General features: G+C 42.4%; 1 protein-coding gene and 1 pseudogene across 1 annotated transcript; both read right to left on the bottom strand.

Moving 5' to 3' along the window:
* Nucleotides 1–3,020: 3,020 nt before the first annotated feature.
* On the bottom strand, nt 3,021–3,965 carry LOC138439745 (olfactory receptor 9A4). The gene has a single exon (XM_069588839.1). The coding sequence runs from the start codon at nt 3,963–3,965 to the stop codon at nt 3,021–3,023; it is 945 nt and encodes a 314-aa protein (XP_069444940.1).
* Nucleotides 3,966–11,894: 7,929 nt separating this feature from the next.
* On the bottom strand, nt 11,895–13,376 carry LOC138439574 (serine/threonine-protein phosphatase 6 catalytic subunit pseudogene; annotated as a pseudogene).
* Between the last annotated feature and the right edge of the window lie 3,631 nt (nt 13,377–17,007).

Genomic DNA, 17,007 nt, shown 5'->3' with positions numbered 1-17,007 from the left:
AGAGGAAGAGAACAAACTAGAGCTGTGCTTTGGTTTGGAGGACCAGAATGGCTGAAAAGGGGCAGATTTAGGAGAGGTGCCTCCTCTGAGCTCTCTCTTGGAATTAGGGAGTCGTGCAGAGAGGAGGGATGCATGAAGAGCTTAGAAAATACCTGTTTTCTTGGTTGACATTGAGTGTGGAAAGGGTCAAAACTGGAAAAGTAAGAAGGTAAATATTTATGAGTTGACCCTAAATACTGCAAGGAACTGCTGACACTGTAACTGGAGAAGCGGCGTCCCTCACATTTCTAACACAAATATCAGAGTGGATGGTTACCCTCTGACCCAAGGCTGCTGGTTTTGCACAGCAGGTGGAGAGGTGGGTTAAACTCAGGCATGTGCGTGTGCACTTGGGTGTGCACACACATTAGTATATGGTAGGAACATACTTTATGAATGCTAACCTGTAGATAACACAGAGCTCTTTAATCCCTAATTCAGGGTCTTCTCCAAAAGCTACTAGTCAGGAAGGGGAGATTTCTCCATCTTTGAGCATCTGTAAGTGTTGGGTGGCATTCTAAACCAGGAGAAATTTTTTTCTCCAGCTGAAAAGTTTCTCTGCACTGACTCACAGGGACTAATTAATTATTTTCTCACTTTGAAAACTTTGAAAGGAATTAAACCAATTATCTCCTTCTTAGATGGCATATACCTTAACTCAGCTTCTACTAATACCTCCAGCACAAAATCACTCCGAATTTCTCTTGAGAGACTCTGATGCAATTCTTTCAACCAGTTAATCATGTCCCTTCCCCTGTAAGAAATCAAGTGCAAAAACACATCTTTTTTTCTTACTTTTATCTTCTGAAGTGATGAAGTTCTTGACTTCCAAATGCTGGGAACTTGGTGCAGAATAAGCTGTTTATCTCAGCATCACCAGCATCACATAGGAAAAATTCTGTCTCACATTTTTAAAGATTAATATAAAATAATCTTGGGCTCCAAAATCACGGCACATGGTGGCTGCAGCCATGAAACTAAAAGACACTGATCCTTGGAAGGAAAGCATGAGAAATCTAGACAGCATACTAAAAAGCAGAGATATCACTTTGTCGACAAAGGTTCATATAGTCAAAGCTATGACTTTTCCAGTAGTCGTGTACGGATGTGAGAATTGGACCATAAAGAAGGCTGAGGACTGAAGAACTGATGCTTTCAAATTGTGGTGCTGGAGAAGACTCTTGAGAGTCCCTTGGACAGCAAGGAGATCAAACCAATCAATCCTAAAGGAAAGCAGTCCTGAATATTCATTGGAAGGACTGATGTTGAAGCTGAAACTTCAATACGTTGGTCACCTGATGTGAAGAGCTGACTCACTGGAAAAGACCCTGATGCTGGGGAAGATTGAAGGCGGGAGGAGAAGGGGCTAACGGAAGATGCGATAGTTGGATGGCATCATCGACACAATGGACAGGAGTTTTGCAAACTCCAGGAGATAGTGAAACCTGGTGTGCTGCAGCCCATGAGGTCACAAAGAGTCGGACATGACTGAGCGACTGAACAAAAAATTATTTTATTATACAGATGCAACAGAATTTATTTAACCAGCCACCTATAGATATCTCATTGCCATCAATGTTGTTATTATAAAGACACTGTAACAAAAACGCTGATAACATTGTGCTAATGACATGAGAAATGGGGAGATGGATTAGGACTGGGGTAGAGGGTGCTGATTAGGGGAGTGTTGAGGTTGCCAGTGCTATAAGGGAGGCATGAGACATCTCTGTGGAAGTCTGGATACTAGTGTGGTAAACTCGGGGTGAAGGAAGGGAAGGGAAAAGAAGGACCCAGAGATGAATCAAAGACCTGGAACCACAGAAAGAGAACTATAGAGAGGAATCAGGAGAGAAAGCGGCCAGGAGAGGATGAACAAACGAAGGGACAGGAAGCAGGGACCTTGAAGGGATGGCAGAATGTGAGAAATACAGGGAGGGGACAAAGGCTGCCTCTTCCTCCACTCCTGCACTCCCCTCAGTGCAGCCACCCAGCAAGGCCAGCTCTCCCCTCCATTCCAGCTTGGGCACAGCAGCTCTGCTGACCCACCTGCTCCTGGCGGGCAGCACAACCTGGGGGCCAGCAGGTGGGAGAACTCCTTGCTCAGCCCTTCCTCCCACACCCTGAGAAAGCCCACAGATTAGAGAGGTGTGTCTGCACCTAAACAACAGCCACCCCTGAAACTGTACAGGTATCAGACTGTGCACTGAGCTCACAGCCAGCCAAGAAAATGTGCAGAGAAGTATTCAGGCCACAGGACTTTGGGATAGGAAAACAAGAGAATATGCTGGAGCCAGAGAAGGAATAGGGAGCTTCCCACAGTCAGAGGATATAAAGATAAGGACAATTTATGAGACGATGATTCAAGAACCTGGAATCAAGTAGTTATTCAATTCTGGAGCCAGAGAATATATTTCTGATACTCTCCTCTTCAGAAACCTAAATATCACATATATTATTATTACATCTAATTTTAAAACATTTTATTGTGAAATGTACCATAAGTGAAATATATATATATAAAATAAAGTGAATTTTTATATAACAACCTATAATGATAAACACCATGGCCATAATATAAAAGAGTTCTGTTGCACACAGATTATTTGATGATGATAGGCTCCGGTTCAAAATGCTTTTCAGACCATTCTAGAATTCAGAATGTATTCTTCCATATAAAAAGCTTTAGTGCTGCTGTTGCTAAGTCGCTTCAGTCGTGTCCAACTCTGTGCGACCCCACAGACAGCAGCCCACCAGGCTCTCCCGTCCCTGGGATTCTCCAGGCAAGAACACTGGAGTGGGTTGCCATTTCCTTCCCCAATGCATGAAAGTGAAAAGTTAAAGTGAAGTCGCTCAGTCGTGTCCAACTCAGCGACCCCACGAACTGCAGCCCACCAGGCTCCTCCGTCCATGTGATTTTCCAGGCAAGAGTACTGGAGTGGGGTGCCATTGCCTTCTCAGGAATAAAAAGCTTTAGGGCAAGACTAGTTTCTGAACAGATGACAGCACTGTTTCACTCTGTCCCGAAGTGCTTCTATGACTTTGTCGTTCCGGAGAGTGAAGATGAAAGGGTTGAGGAAAGGAGTGACTACGGAAACCATCAGGGAAACAACCCTGTTGTAGTCCGTGGCCTGCGTTTGCTTGGGTTTCACGTAGAGGAACAAGCAGCTGCCGTAACCAATCACAACACAGGTGAAGTGGGAGGCACACGTAGAGAAGGCTTTCCTGCGGCCGGAGGCCGAGGGGATCTTGAGGATGGTGGAGACGATGCAGGTGTAGGAGACAATTGTAGGGATCAAAGAACCAAAAAGAACAAAAACAGCCATTAAGAAGAGGATGAATTCCATGAAAAGAGTATTATCGCAGGATAGTTTGAGCAATTGCCCTCGGTCACAGAAAAAATTGTCCACCACATTTGATTTGCAGTAGGAAAGCTGAAATGTGGCATAAACTGGCCAAATTTGAAAAAGGACCCCAAACAACCATGACACAATTACCACCAAGTTGCAGGTGCGGCTGTTCATAATGACGTTGTACCTCAGGGGGTTACAGACGGCCACGTAACGGTCCACAGCCATCGCTCCCAACAGGGCAAACTCTGTGGTTCCCAGAGCAAGGTACAGGAAGAGCTGGGTGACACATGCAGCCAGAGATATTGCCTGCATCCCAGGGAGCAGCAGCCCCCAGAGCATCACGGGGACGACAATGGTGGTCACCAGGATCTCCAAGGCCGAGAGATGACCAAGGAAGAAATACATGGGAGACTGCAGCCGTTTATCAAGACAGACAATCACAATGATGACTGTGTTACCGATTAATGTCACTGAGTAGAAGAAGAAGAAGGTAGCAAAGAGGATATGGCGTAGTTCTCTAGATCCAGAGAAGCCAAGGAGATAGAATTCAGTGGCACTGGAGTGATTCCCCAACATGTAGCTTGGACTTTTGTTCCTTGTGAGGTCTAGAGAGCAAGGGAGAGAAAACATACTTCTAACCTCAGAAAGACGAAAAACATTTTCAACTTGAGGAAATACACCCTACTCCTAGGCTCTACAACATGACTATTTTCTACACAAAGTTAATAGTAGATACTTCATGAAGGAACATGTAATATATTAAGATAATAACATAGGTCCAAAAAGATGAGCACTGGTCACCAATACCACCCTAGGCATGAAAACCCACCGTCCCCAATAGGCACCCTTGCCTCTCAGTTCACAGCTTTGCTCTCACCTGTTACCCTATCTACTTTCTGGAACGCAACATGCTCATTTATACAATGACCCCTTCCATTCTGAATGCCCTAAATTGTCTTCTGTGCCTGTTTTGTCCATGTCCTGCAAAAACTGCTGTACGTAAACAGTTATAAGACAAAAAAAATGTTAGTCACTCAGTTGTGTCAGACTCTGCAACCCGATGGAGCCCGTCAGGCTCCTCTGTCCATGGAGTTCTCCAAGCAAGGATACTAGAGTGGGTTGCCATTCCCTTCTCCAGGGCATCTTCCAGATCCAGGGATCAAACCTGGGTCTCCTGCATTACAGGCAGATTTTTTACCTCCTCAGCCACCAGAGGAGCCTGTGAGACAGAATTCCCAGTTAATCACAGCCAGACATAGTTACTTCTTTCCTCTGTATCTGCTAAAAACAGGCTCCATTTCAATTACGTTCATTTTAAATTTGTTGCCTCTTATATTTGTCATTTTGGGCATGCTGTTGGGAATTTGGATCAATCCAAAACATTGTCATGAGATAAAAGCTATTTTTGAAACAAAGTACTTCTCTGATTTAGGGGGAGCTGGCTCCCTACAATGAATTATCCATGTCTTCCTCTTTACTTTTATGATAAACATGATCTTCCATCTCTGCCTTTACTGAATATGTCTCCTCTATGCAGGAAAAACCTGGCCAGTTTCTAGTTGATCATTTCTACCTCTGAGATTACAATTCCTCTGCAACCAGATGGCTTTCACTTGGCTCTAATCAATATCTGATATCTATCACGCTTTTACTTGTTTATTCATTTATCATCAAAATCCCATCAAAATCAAATCCCATCCCAATCAAAATCCCTTCATTAGAATTAAGTACCTTGAAGGCCAAAACAACAGAACTGGACATGGAACAACAGACTGGTTCCAAATAGGAAAAGGAGTACTTCAAGGCTGTATACTGTCACCCTGCTTATTTAACTTACATGCAGAGTACATCATGAGAAATGCTAGGCTGGAAGAAGCACAAGCTGGAATCAAGATTGCCGGGAGAAATATCAATAACCTCAGATATGCAGATGACACCACCCTTATGGCAGAAAGTGAAGAAGAACTAAACAGCCTCTTGATGAAAGTGAAAGAGGAGAGTGAAAAAGTTGGCTTAAAGCTCAACATTCAGAAAATGAAGATCATGCCATCTGGTCCCATCACTTCATGGCAAATAGATGGGCAAACAGTGGAAACAGTGTCAGACTTTATATCTTTGGGCTCCAAAATCACTGCAGATGGTGACTGCAACCATGAAATTAAAAGACACTTACTCCTTGGAAGAAAAGTTATGACCAACCTAGATAGCATATTGAAAATCAGACACATTACTTTGCCAACAAAGGTCCATCAGGCAAGGCTATGGTTTTTCCCGTGGTCATGTATGGATGTGAGAGTTGGACTGTGAAGAAGGCTGAGCACCAAAGAATTGATGCTTTTGAACTGTGGTGTTGGAGAAGACTCTTGAGGGTCCCTTGGACTTCAAGGAGCTCCAACCAGTCCATTCTAAAGGAGATCAGTCCTGGGTGTTCTTTGGAAGGAATGATGCTAAAGCTGAAACTCCAGTACTTTGGCCACCTCGTGTGAAGGGTTGACTCATTGGAAAAGACCCTGATGCTGGGAGGGATTGGGGGCAGGAGGAGAAGGGGACGACAGAGGATGAGATGGTTGGATGGCATCACCGACTGAATGGACGTGAGTCTGAGTGAACTCTGGGAGTAGGTGAAGGACAGGGAGGCCTGGCGTGCTGCAGCTCATGGGGTCACAAAGAGTCGGACACGACTGAGTGACTGAACTGAACTGAACCGAACCTTGAGGGCACATTCTTTAGTATTCTTATATCACAACAAGTGACAGGAAGAGAGTCTGACAACATGTGTGCTCTGTAAATATCATACACCGAATAGATCCATTAGTAGATAAAGAACCATACGATAAATGATGTCTCATCTGACTAGCTTTCCCTTCACTCAGTCTTCTCTAAACCATTGTCCAGTTAGCCTGTGGTCTTTCTTGCTGCAGATCCCTTACAAATGGCAAGTGAATAAGGAAGAGATAGTGAGAAAAGAGAGGGTAGGGTCTTAGCTCTCGCAGGCAGAGGGCTGGGCCTACACCCCTCAACCTGCTCCTTGCTACGGAGGGAAGGTCTGATGCGCAGCTCGTCTCCTCTGCAGCTTTCTCAGTTCACTCGTCAGCCTTGTTGCAGGAGGCAGCTCAGCTCAGGACTTCCCATGGTGATGCTTTTCACAGAGGGAAATCGCTTGGAAGACACTCACCTCCAGAGGAGACAGAATGTAACTTCTACCACCCTTTAGGCGTCACCTCAGCCCAGCCCCTGTAAAGCTAGTAGGAAGCAATATTTGGCAGACAGTCTGATTCTGCTATCTGCACCCACAATGAGGAACAACTGGCCACACCCAGAAACTTGAAGAAGTCCAGAAACAATGGTGCTGAGAAGGATCCAGCACCAGGCTGTCTCCCTGGCTCTCGTTCTCTCTGCCTCTTTCCTCCTCTCCCTAGTCTGTCCCCAAGGATGGTTATTCACTAAGGAACAATTCTCACAAGCAGATGCACACTAGGGAGGCAGTCAAGGAAAGGCTGAAGAAACTTTCACTCTTCCCTCCTGAGGCTAATCAAGTTGGAGACCATGGAAGTTTAAGTTTTGTGCAGTGGGCACACTTGAAAGTTCCCAGTCAGGAACTTCTCAACAACCAGCTGCCTCCCTCCCAGGCCCTTACACACCACCACACAATCCCAGCTGTCAACAGTCAGCCAACTCAGCTGCTATGTGCTTCTCCCTGACTGCACGGAGCCCTATGGAGCCTAAGCCACCCTGAAGCTGTGAACCCACCAGCAGATTCAAGACACTTGTCGAGAACCTAAGAGGCCACCAAGTGGACATCTGTCCAGATTCTCTATTCATCTCCAGGGCTGCATGAAGCCCATCTTTCCCAGATGACCTCTGCCCTCTCTGTACCACACACCCTCCTGGCCACAGTTACACATCCTGGTCAGAGATGAACTGAGAGGATCTGCGACCTACTCCACCGCACACCTGTTAATCCCACAGCCCATTCCCATCTCTCTAACCCCCATGTATTCCAAGTGGGGTTGTCCAGCCATACATTCCCCGCTAGGTCTCCAAATGCGATTGGGTAACCTCCCTCATCAGCTTGAATTGAGGGATAACTGGTTTAGAAACAACATTGAGGACTGATAAAAAAGATTTTTAAAAAACATAGAAGTGAACATGCTTGGGATGCTTAGTAAAATAGCAAAATCATATTTTAAATATTTATTTTTTACACTTTCAAAACCAACTGTCATTTTTCATAAAATTAGCACAGATCAAAATTAAAATTTCACATGGAAGGACCCAGGCTAAAATTTAAATGTCCCTCTCCCCATTTGTTTGATTCTACTGATCCATCTCCTAAAGCTAAATATTATTATAGATTTCTATTGTATTAATATAGAAGTTCTCTGTGTATATACATGAATATCTCTATATATTCTTATTGAGTAAATCATGTTTTAATAAATAAACTATCCTACTACCTTTTTCTGAATACGTATATAACATTTGTTGTTGTTAAGTCACTAATCTGTGTCCGACTCTTTGCGACCATGGACTGTAGCACGCCAGGCTTCCTTTTCCTTCACCATCTCCCTGAATTTGCTCAAATTCATGTCCATTAAGTTGGTGATGCCATCCAACCTTCTCATCCTCAGTCACTCTCTTCTACTCCTGCCCTTGGTCTTTCCCAGTATCAGGGTCTTTTACAATGAGCTGGCTCTTCACATCAGGTGGCCAAAGTATTGGAGCTTCAGCTTCAGCATCAGTTCTTCCAATGAAAATACAGGGCTGAATATTCAGCTATAGCATATCTATCTATATAATATCTATGTGTGTGTGTTCCACATTATGTATGTGTGTGCACACGCATTAAACCTTTCCATATTACAATTACATAATTGTGTAGGATGGGGCTCACCCTACTCCAGTATAACCTCATCTTAACTAATGACATTGGCATTGATCTATTTCTAATCAAGTTCACATTCTGTGCTACTGGGAGTTAGCAGTTCAACAAATGAATTTTGAGGGATGCAATTCAACCCATAATAGGCATCTTGGCTGCTTCCAATTTGGGGGAATTATAAATATAGTCACAGTAAACATACCTGTGCAGGTTTCTGTCTGGACATAAGTTTCCAACTTATTTGTGTAAATATCCAAATGAGCAAATTTGGAGCTCATTTTTGGATTGTATGGTAAGAGTATATAGATATTCCTAGACTTCTTGGACAATGGGTTACATCTAAGGAAGCTCATCACAAATTGAACATATCACAAGTAAAAATGCATTTAATACACCTAACCTTAAGATACGCAGATGACACCACCATTATGGCAGAAAGTGAAGAGGAACTAAAAAGCCTTTTGATGAAAATGGAGAGTGAAAAAGTTGGCTTAAAGCTCAACATTCAGAAAACGAAGATCGTGGCATCTAGTCCCATCACTTCATGGCAAAGAGATGGGCAAACAGTGGAAACAGTGTCAGACTTTATTTGTGCGGGCTCCAAAATCACTGCACGTGGTGATTGCAGCCACGAAATTAAAAGATGCTTACTCCTTGGAAGAAAAGTTATGACCAACCTAGAGAGCATATTAAAAAGCAGAGACAGAGTGAAGTAAGCCAGAAAGAAAAACACCAATACAGTATACTAACACATATATATGGAATTTAGGAAGATGGCAATGATGACACTGTATGCAAGACAGGGAAAGAGACACAGATGTGTATAATGGACTTTTGGACTCAGAGGGAGAGGGAGAGGGTGGGATGATTTGGGAGAATGACATTCTAACATGTATACTATCATGTGAATTGAATCGCCAGTCTATGTCTGACGCAGGATGCAGCATGCTTGGGGCTGGTGCATGGGGATGACCCAGAAAGATGTTCTGGGGAGGGAGGTGGGAGGGGGGTTCATGTATGGGAATGCATGTAAGAATTAAAGATTTTAAAATTTAAAAAATAAAAAACTAAAAATTTAAAAAAAAAAAAAAAAAAGCAGAGACATTACTTTGCCAACAAAGGTCCGTCTAGTCAAGGCTATGGTATTTCCAGTGGTCATGTATGGATGTGAGAGTTGGACTGTGAAGAAAGCTGAGCGCCAAAGAATTGATGCTTTTGAACTGTGGTGCTGGAGAAGACTCTTGAGTCCCTTGGACTGCAAGGAGATCCAACCAGTCCATCCTAAAGGAGATCAGTCCTGGGTGTTCATTGGAAGGACTGATGCTGAAGGTGAAACTTCAATATTTGGCCACCTCATGCGAAGAGTTGACTCATTGGAAAAGACCCTGATACTGGGAGGGATTGGGGGCAGGAGGAGAAGGGGACGACAGATGATGAGATGGCTGGATGGCATCACCAACTCAATGGACATGAGTTTGAGTGAACTCTGGGAGTTGGTGATGGACAGGGAGGCCTGGCATGCTGCGATTCATGGGGTCACAAGAGTCAGACATGACTGAGCAACTGAACTGAACTGAACTAGGTCGGTCATACTTTTTCTTCCAAGGAACAAGCATTTTTTAATGGCTGCAGTCACCATCTGCAGTGATCTTGGAGCCCAAGAAAATAAAATCTGTCACTGTTTCCCCTTTAAGTTGTAAAAAGTGAGGACTTAGTGTATTACACATAGGTAAGGAGAATGAAACAGAAGCTATGTAACACACTCAAGATTCTCATTAGGTATAAATAATAAAGCCATGATGAAAATGCCAGCAGCCCGACTCTATAGACTGAACCCTGAGAGTGACTAGTTATTATTATCTCTACCTTTGGACTGACAAGACTAAGGACCAGAGGGTTTAAATAATTTTCCCCCAGACACACAGCTTATTAATAGTGAGGCTGGTTTTTTAAATTAGACTTATCTGATTATACAGTTTCATATCAACTCCTACCATCTACTATTTTCCTTACAAATGAAACTCTTCTCATGTCTTATAAACTTAAAAATACTTTAAGTTGCAGAGCTTTGGGCCTCAATTCAGGAAGACAGGATACAGCCTGAGTGAAATACAAGCTAAAATACTTGTGAATATTATAGAGATTTATGGTAATGGTTCAGTCGCTAAGTTGTGTCTGACTCTTGTGACCCTCTTTGCAACTCCATGGATTGTAGCCTGACAGGCTCCTCTGTCCATGAGATTTCACAGGCAAGAATACTGGAGTGGGTTGCCATTTCCTTCTCCAGGCAATCTTCCCAACTCAGGAATCGAACCCAGGTCCCCTACATTGCAGGCAGATTCTTTACTGACTGTACTACGAGGCAAGCCCCATAGATATCTATAGATAAACTAAAAGCCTAGGAAACAAATTCCAATCTTCCCCCTGCATCAAACACAATGCCATTACAAACTCTTGGGAGATGTTCCAGGGCCCAAAAGCATGAATTCCATCTCCAAATAAAGAAAGTATGCAATGAAGTGTGAATTACTTAATGCATAAATGAATGGACTAAATAAAGTCCCTTTGATATCTTCCCAACCAGGCAAGTCCACTCCCAGCAAGTGTGGCAGGAAGGATGCCTGGGGTGAAGAGGCCAAGAGAACACAACTGGAGACTCTGAGGCTTCTGTAGTGCTAGTATGAACAGCACTATGTCAAGTGTGGTCCAATGACCAGTGGTCCTTAAACTGTTTGTTGCTGTTCTGTGAAAAGCAAGTTACAAACTGTAAAGTCAATATTAGGAGAAGGAAATGGTAATCCACTCTGGTATTCTTGCCTGAAAAAATCCCATGGACAGAGGGGCCTGGTGGGCTACGGTCCATGGGGTTCCAAAGAGTTAGATGTGACTTAGCAATTAAATCAGAGAAGGAAATGGCAACCCACTCCAGTATTCTTGCCTGGAGAATCCCGCGAACAGATGAGCTTGGTGGGCTGCTGTCCATGGGGTCGCACAGAGTTGGACACGATTGAAGTAACTTAGCACGTAAGCATGCATGCAAAGTAAATATTTAGAAACATTTATGGAAATCTAGCGTCCTGTGAGACCCAGATGCAAATCCAGGAGCTGCTACTGAGTGATCCAGAACAAGCTAATACCTGAGGTGTTACTTTTTAGAGTAAAGATGGTCCTTTCAGCAGCAGAGGCAAGGATTCAAGAACTAACACAATTTGAACACCAGGGAAGGAAGGGTGAGAAGAAAGTGGAAGTGAGATAAAAAGACACATGAAGTAAAGCTATAGGAGGATGTGACAGACAAAAACACAGCTCAGACCAGCCCTCGGCAGTGTATCTGTATGGCTCCCCATCTCATTTCTCAAAGGTCAAGGTTCATATCCCAGGATATAACTATTCAGAATTTACAATAGCATCATCTTTCCCTTGATAGTCACCCAGGAAGCCCAAAGCAAGGTCTGAAACGTTTTTTTCAGACAAGTTTTTTTTTTTTTTTTGAGTTTTTTTTTAGGATTACTTTATTAAAAAATACAAGGAATCTGGAAAAAGATCAATACAATTATCTTAATGTACAAAGTCATAAGCTATAGCAGTTTTAAAACTAAAATTTAAAAACACGACAAAGGGCAGCCCTTTAGACCAATTTATTTTATATCCATTTAAAATATCATCCAACAAAGGACAATGAAGTTTACAGCTGGGACGGTATACATAACTTGAGTCATTTGCAGTCCATCGTGCCCACTGGATAACAACTTTGCTGCTGAAATTTCTTAAAACTTACCAAACTAAAACAGAAGACTGAATAATACAAAAGGAAGAGTATTTCAGAGCAGTCTGTTCTGTCAATCGGCTTTTTAAAAAAGGAAACACATTCTGTTTCCCTCAGACCGGTAAATAAGCAAGAGCTACATGCAGCAGTGTGAGTATTAAGACATTTCTCAAGTCTTCTCAAGTGAGTCCAAGGCGGGGATGGGACGGGGGAGAAAACTGATAGAAAAACGTTGCTATAGACACCATAACAAACAATAAATTTAGATAATTTAAAATTTTTTTAAAAAGGCAAGAGGCAGCATTTCAGCAGCAAAGTGCTCAATAAAAAGTATATTGTAGAGGGTAATACACAAAAGTTGGGGTAAGAAGAGGGCAGAAAAATGGATCAGCAGGATGGGGCGAAGGCCTCAAAGAAAATTCGGCGTCGTCGTTCTGGGAGGAATAACGCGTTCTGAATCTGGAACTGCCCGGAATAACTTTGGTTCTCTTGTATTTACATCTTTGAAGACCATGATTGAAGCAATATTTCCACAACGATAGCAGCAATTAGGAGCAGACCATACTGTTACCAGCTTCTCATCAAACATAAACTTACAGCCTTCATGCACTAACTGATGTGCTCTGGAGATGAGTTTTAGGTTGTTGATATGAACAAACTCATTTGTGATCTTTGCGCCAAAAAGCCAACCTGCTCCTCGGGGACTGATTGCCCAAGTATCCACATCTTCAGGATCTGACCAAACCAGATCACAAAATGCTCCTTTATGGGGAATTTCCTGATTCCGTTCAATGGTTTGAATTTGATCCAGTGTTTTGATATCAGGAGATATACCACCATGAACACACAAAATCTGCTCATCTATTAAAGCTGCTACTGTGAGCATGTCAAAAACTTTGGTACAGTATCTCCAGGCATTAGCATTTCCATATTTGGTTTGGCACTCATCATAAAATCCATACACCTGTGTTATCTGTCTACTCTCATGATTTCCTCGCAAAAGTGTAATACGATCAGGCCATTTAGCCTTTAGTGCAAGAAGGTAAGTGAAGGTCTCCAAACTATAGTAACCTCGGTCTACAAAATCACCCATAAATATGTAGTTTGTGTCAGGAACCTGACCTCCAGTTCTGAATAGTTCACAAAGGTCATAAAACTGTCCATGTATGTCTTCACACACTGTTACTGGTGTTGATACTGGCTGGACATTTGATTCTTCCAACAGGAGGTCACAAACGTAGTCACATAGCCACTTCAAGTCGTTCTCCGGTAGGTATTTGCATAGCCGCGCTATCTCCACGTACTTGTCCAAGTCCAGGGGCGCCATTTTAGAAATCTCAGACAAGTTTTAAAGTAGTATGGCAAGTTGGCCTGGATAGGCCCAGCTTATGGGCTTCCCTGGTAGCTCAGTTGGTAAAGAATCCACCTGAAATGCAGGAGACCCCAGTTTGATTCCTGGGTCAGGAAGAGCCACTGGAGAAGGGATAGGCTACCCACTTCAGTATTCTTGGGCTTCCCTTGTGGCTCAGCTGGTAAAGAATCTGCCTGCAATGCAGGAGACACAGGTTTAATCCCTGGGTTGGGAAGATCCCCTGGAGAAGGGAAAGGCTACCCACTCCAGTATTCTGGCCTGGAGAATTCCATTGACTGTATAGTCCATGGGGTCACAAAGAGTCAGACATGACTGAGCAACTTTTGCTTTGACTTTTCAGGGACATGAGAGTTATTCATGCTCAAAGCTTCATGTGGCCCCAGTCAGCTTGGAAAGAGCCCAGAATAGGTGACAGCAGTATGGCCCAGGATGCAGGCAGTACCCTTGGAAAGAAAGAGGTGGTTGAGAGGATCTGAGAAGTTATAGATCTGTGTCCATTAAAATGACCCCACGGATATGCTATGAAAATAAGAATAAACATATAAAGCATTTGTTCTAGCATTAAGTATAGCTAATGCTATATAGCACAAGTATAGCTAGATAGCACAAGCATTAAGTATAGCTTGATGCAGAGATGGAAGAGGTTTTGGAAACTGTATCATTGGAGATGGTTGTAATTGTAGCAACTGAAAGCCTGACTTAACTATCTTATACCTTGAAAGGAATTTAGTAGATGATAACTGAAAAATGTCTAGAGAAAAGGCCTACATTCTGTCACAGCTTTATTAGGACTTCCGCTCCACTTCTGGGCAGTTCCCTCCTTTTGACTTCTGTGTGTGGGCTTCATCCTCAGGCAGTTTCCCCAGTGATCACTGCAAAATGACAGCAGCAACTTTGCTTCTCATTCATAGGCCATGTTCATATGCCCAGAGCAATGTCTCAACACAGCTCATTCTGTGTTATCCCAACACTGAACATAAATAAAGGGTTTGATGTTTAATATGACCAACTGTGTCATATATCCACTCCTGAGCCAAACACAGGGATTTCACTGCTAAGCTTGGGACAAGCAGGTCACATCCCTAGCGCACGATAAATGACATAATAGAGGAGAGGGAAAAGTGGATGCTGAGAAGGCAGCCACAGCATCCACAGGTTTAACTCTTGTTTTGTATATCAAATAAATCTAAAAGCCAAAGCCCAATTATTTTCTAAATTTACATAGTCTGTCAATTCTAATAAAGGGACCACAATCTACTGTATATCATCCCTCACATATTTCCAAAGAAGAATGTGTACTGAGGACGGAAAGATGTGATGTCAGAAGTCTGCAAAAGTCGGCAAGTATGTGGTAATAATAGAGGTGGTGCAAGTAGAATAGTTTACCAAGGGAACCAACAGAAACGAAGACCCATAATCAGATTTTGGAATGAACTCTTTAGGACACTGGAATGGGTCTAAGATAAGTAAATAAAAACAGAATAAATTGGGGATAAATAGAAGTTAATAGGCAACATTTACACATGAGTTCAGAAAGGATCTTTGAAATAATCTATAAGTTATAGACCCATGAAAGGTGATCTCTCTCATGAGCTAAAGATCAGACATGATTGAATCAGAAGGCTGGAGGCAAGATAGCTCTCCTTCACAGTGCAGAGGAGAACCAGCCGCCTGACCAGGCCCATCCTTCATGTTCCCATTTTTGTTGTTCTTCATTTACCACATTGAAATCTGCTGTTTTGTATCAGCGGTCCATTTAAGTGCAACAGACCTAAGCTAAAGAGAAGGTTGTGGGATATTAACCCCAATCCATGGAAAGAGAAAAAGGAACCAGAAAGGGAATACAACAGTGACTGGTGGATACGTCAGGAGAGGGAGGTGGAGGGAAGACAGGGCAGAGGCTACCTGAAGTTACTGATAAACCAAGTTAAATGTGGGACAGAAATGAAAAGGCTTTGCAACCATATGCAAGATTGGGTCTTCCTTGATGGCTCAGATGGTAAAGAATCTGCCTGTGATATGGGAGATCACTCTACTGTTCTTGCTGAGAATCCTAAGGACAGAGGAGCCTGGTGGGCTACAGTCCATAGCCTTGCAAAGAGTGAGACAGGAATGAGTGACTAACGCTTTCACTTTCTTTCATATACAGAATTGAGTTTAGAAGAAATCGACCGGATAAGTAGAAAGTATTCACACTCTCCACAAATTAGTAGATTAACTGTTCACGTGTTAGTCTCTCAGTTGTGTCTGACTCTTTGTGACCCCATGGACTGTAGCCCACCAGGCTTCTCTGTCCATGGGTTTTTCCAGGCAAGAATACTGAAGTGGGTTGCCATTTCCTTCTCCAGAGGATCTTTCTGACCCGGGGATCAAACCTGGATCTTTCCCATTGCAGCAGATTCTTTACCATCTGAGCCACCAAGGAAGCACATTCATTCACAGATAAATATATATAGAGAGAGGCAATGATTTACCCTTTCCTTTTTACATTGGAGAGCAAGGTGAGATAGAAAGAAGGCAATTCATACCAGGAAAATCCAAAGTCAGAAGATATGAAGAAGCAAAAATGCCTAATGGTTGAAGTATCAGTGACGCAATCAATAAGACAGGGCTGCAAGTAGAGGGCCTGATTCAATCCAGAACAACTGCAGGGGGACAAAGACATTGAGAACTGTAACAATGAGGCCAGAAAAAGGAGGACAGAATTAAGGAGTAGGAATTAAGTAGGCAACAAAAAATGAAACAGTTGGAAATTGTTAAAATTACTAACTGTTGCCAATTCCTGAATGCCTCCTATGCATTCCAATATACTTAGCACATTATCTCTGATCACCATGATAGTCTTAAAAGGAATAATGGCTTTGATTTTGAGAAGCTATGTGAAAGTAAGCAATTTATATCAATCAGCAGTTTAAACAAAAGAATCCCAATATTTCACTGCATTGGACAAAATAAATATATGTTTCACATTTCAGATACTAAAATTTCTTGATCACTCAGTATTTTATGTAAAAATTAGCAAATTTTAGATCAAAATCAGTTTACTCTATCATGGATTAATGAAACTTGATACGTGGAGAATATATTTGTGGAACAACAAACAAGTGTCTTTGGGGTGTGCTTGAGAATAAAAGCGTGTGCTCACAAATATATGCATGGCCTAGAGAATGCATTCAGGGTCATAAATAAAATCTCTCAGCCAAAATCCTCATGAATTTCACTACTGCATTTCCCTGTAAGAAAGGAAAATGTATTGGAAGGAAAATACATTGGAAAAAAACCAATCCAACCACTTAGGAAATCCTTGATATTTGTAATATGAATTACAAAATTCATATAAATCCATATTCCAAAATTAAACTGACCTATGGGTTACCTCAGCAAACCTCAGAAAATTTTGATTTCACAGATCTTTTAAGTAGGTAATGGAAATATTAACTATAATACCCACACACACATACACTCTCTCTGTCTCTCACTCACCCAGAAGACATTTGATCACTAGAAGAATTACTAAATCATCTAACTAATTTCAGCAAATTACTGCTCAGGTATGTAGTTTGCATCGTGCCCAAACAGACTCCTAGGAGTTATTGTT

The sequence above is a fragment of the Ovis canadensis genome, chromosome 4 (genome assembly GCF_042477335.2).
Source record: "Ovis canadensis isolate MfBH-ARS-UI-01 breed Bighorn chromosome 4, ARS-UI_OviCan_v2, whole genome shotgun sequence".
NCBI lineage: Eukaryota > Metazoa > Chordata > Mammalia > Artiodactyla > Bovidae > Ovis > Ovis canadensis.
Note: the sequence above shows the minus strand (reverse complement) of the source record. Positions and strands in the feature narration are given on the sequence as shown.

Excerpts from the sequence above, each read along its gene's own strand:
- LOC138439745 (XM_069588839.1), bottom strand. The coding sequence starts at position 3,965 with ATGTTGGGGAATCACTCCAGTGCCACTGAATTCTATCTCCTTGGCTTC.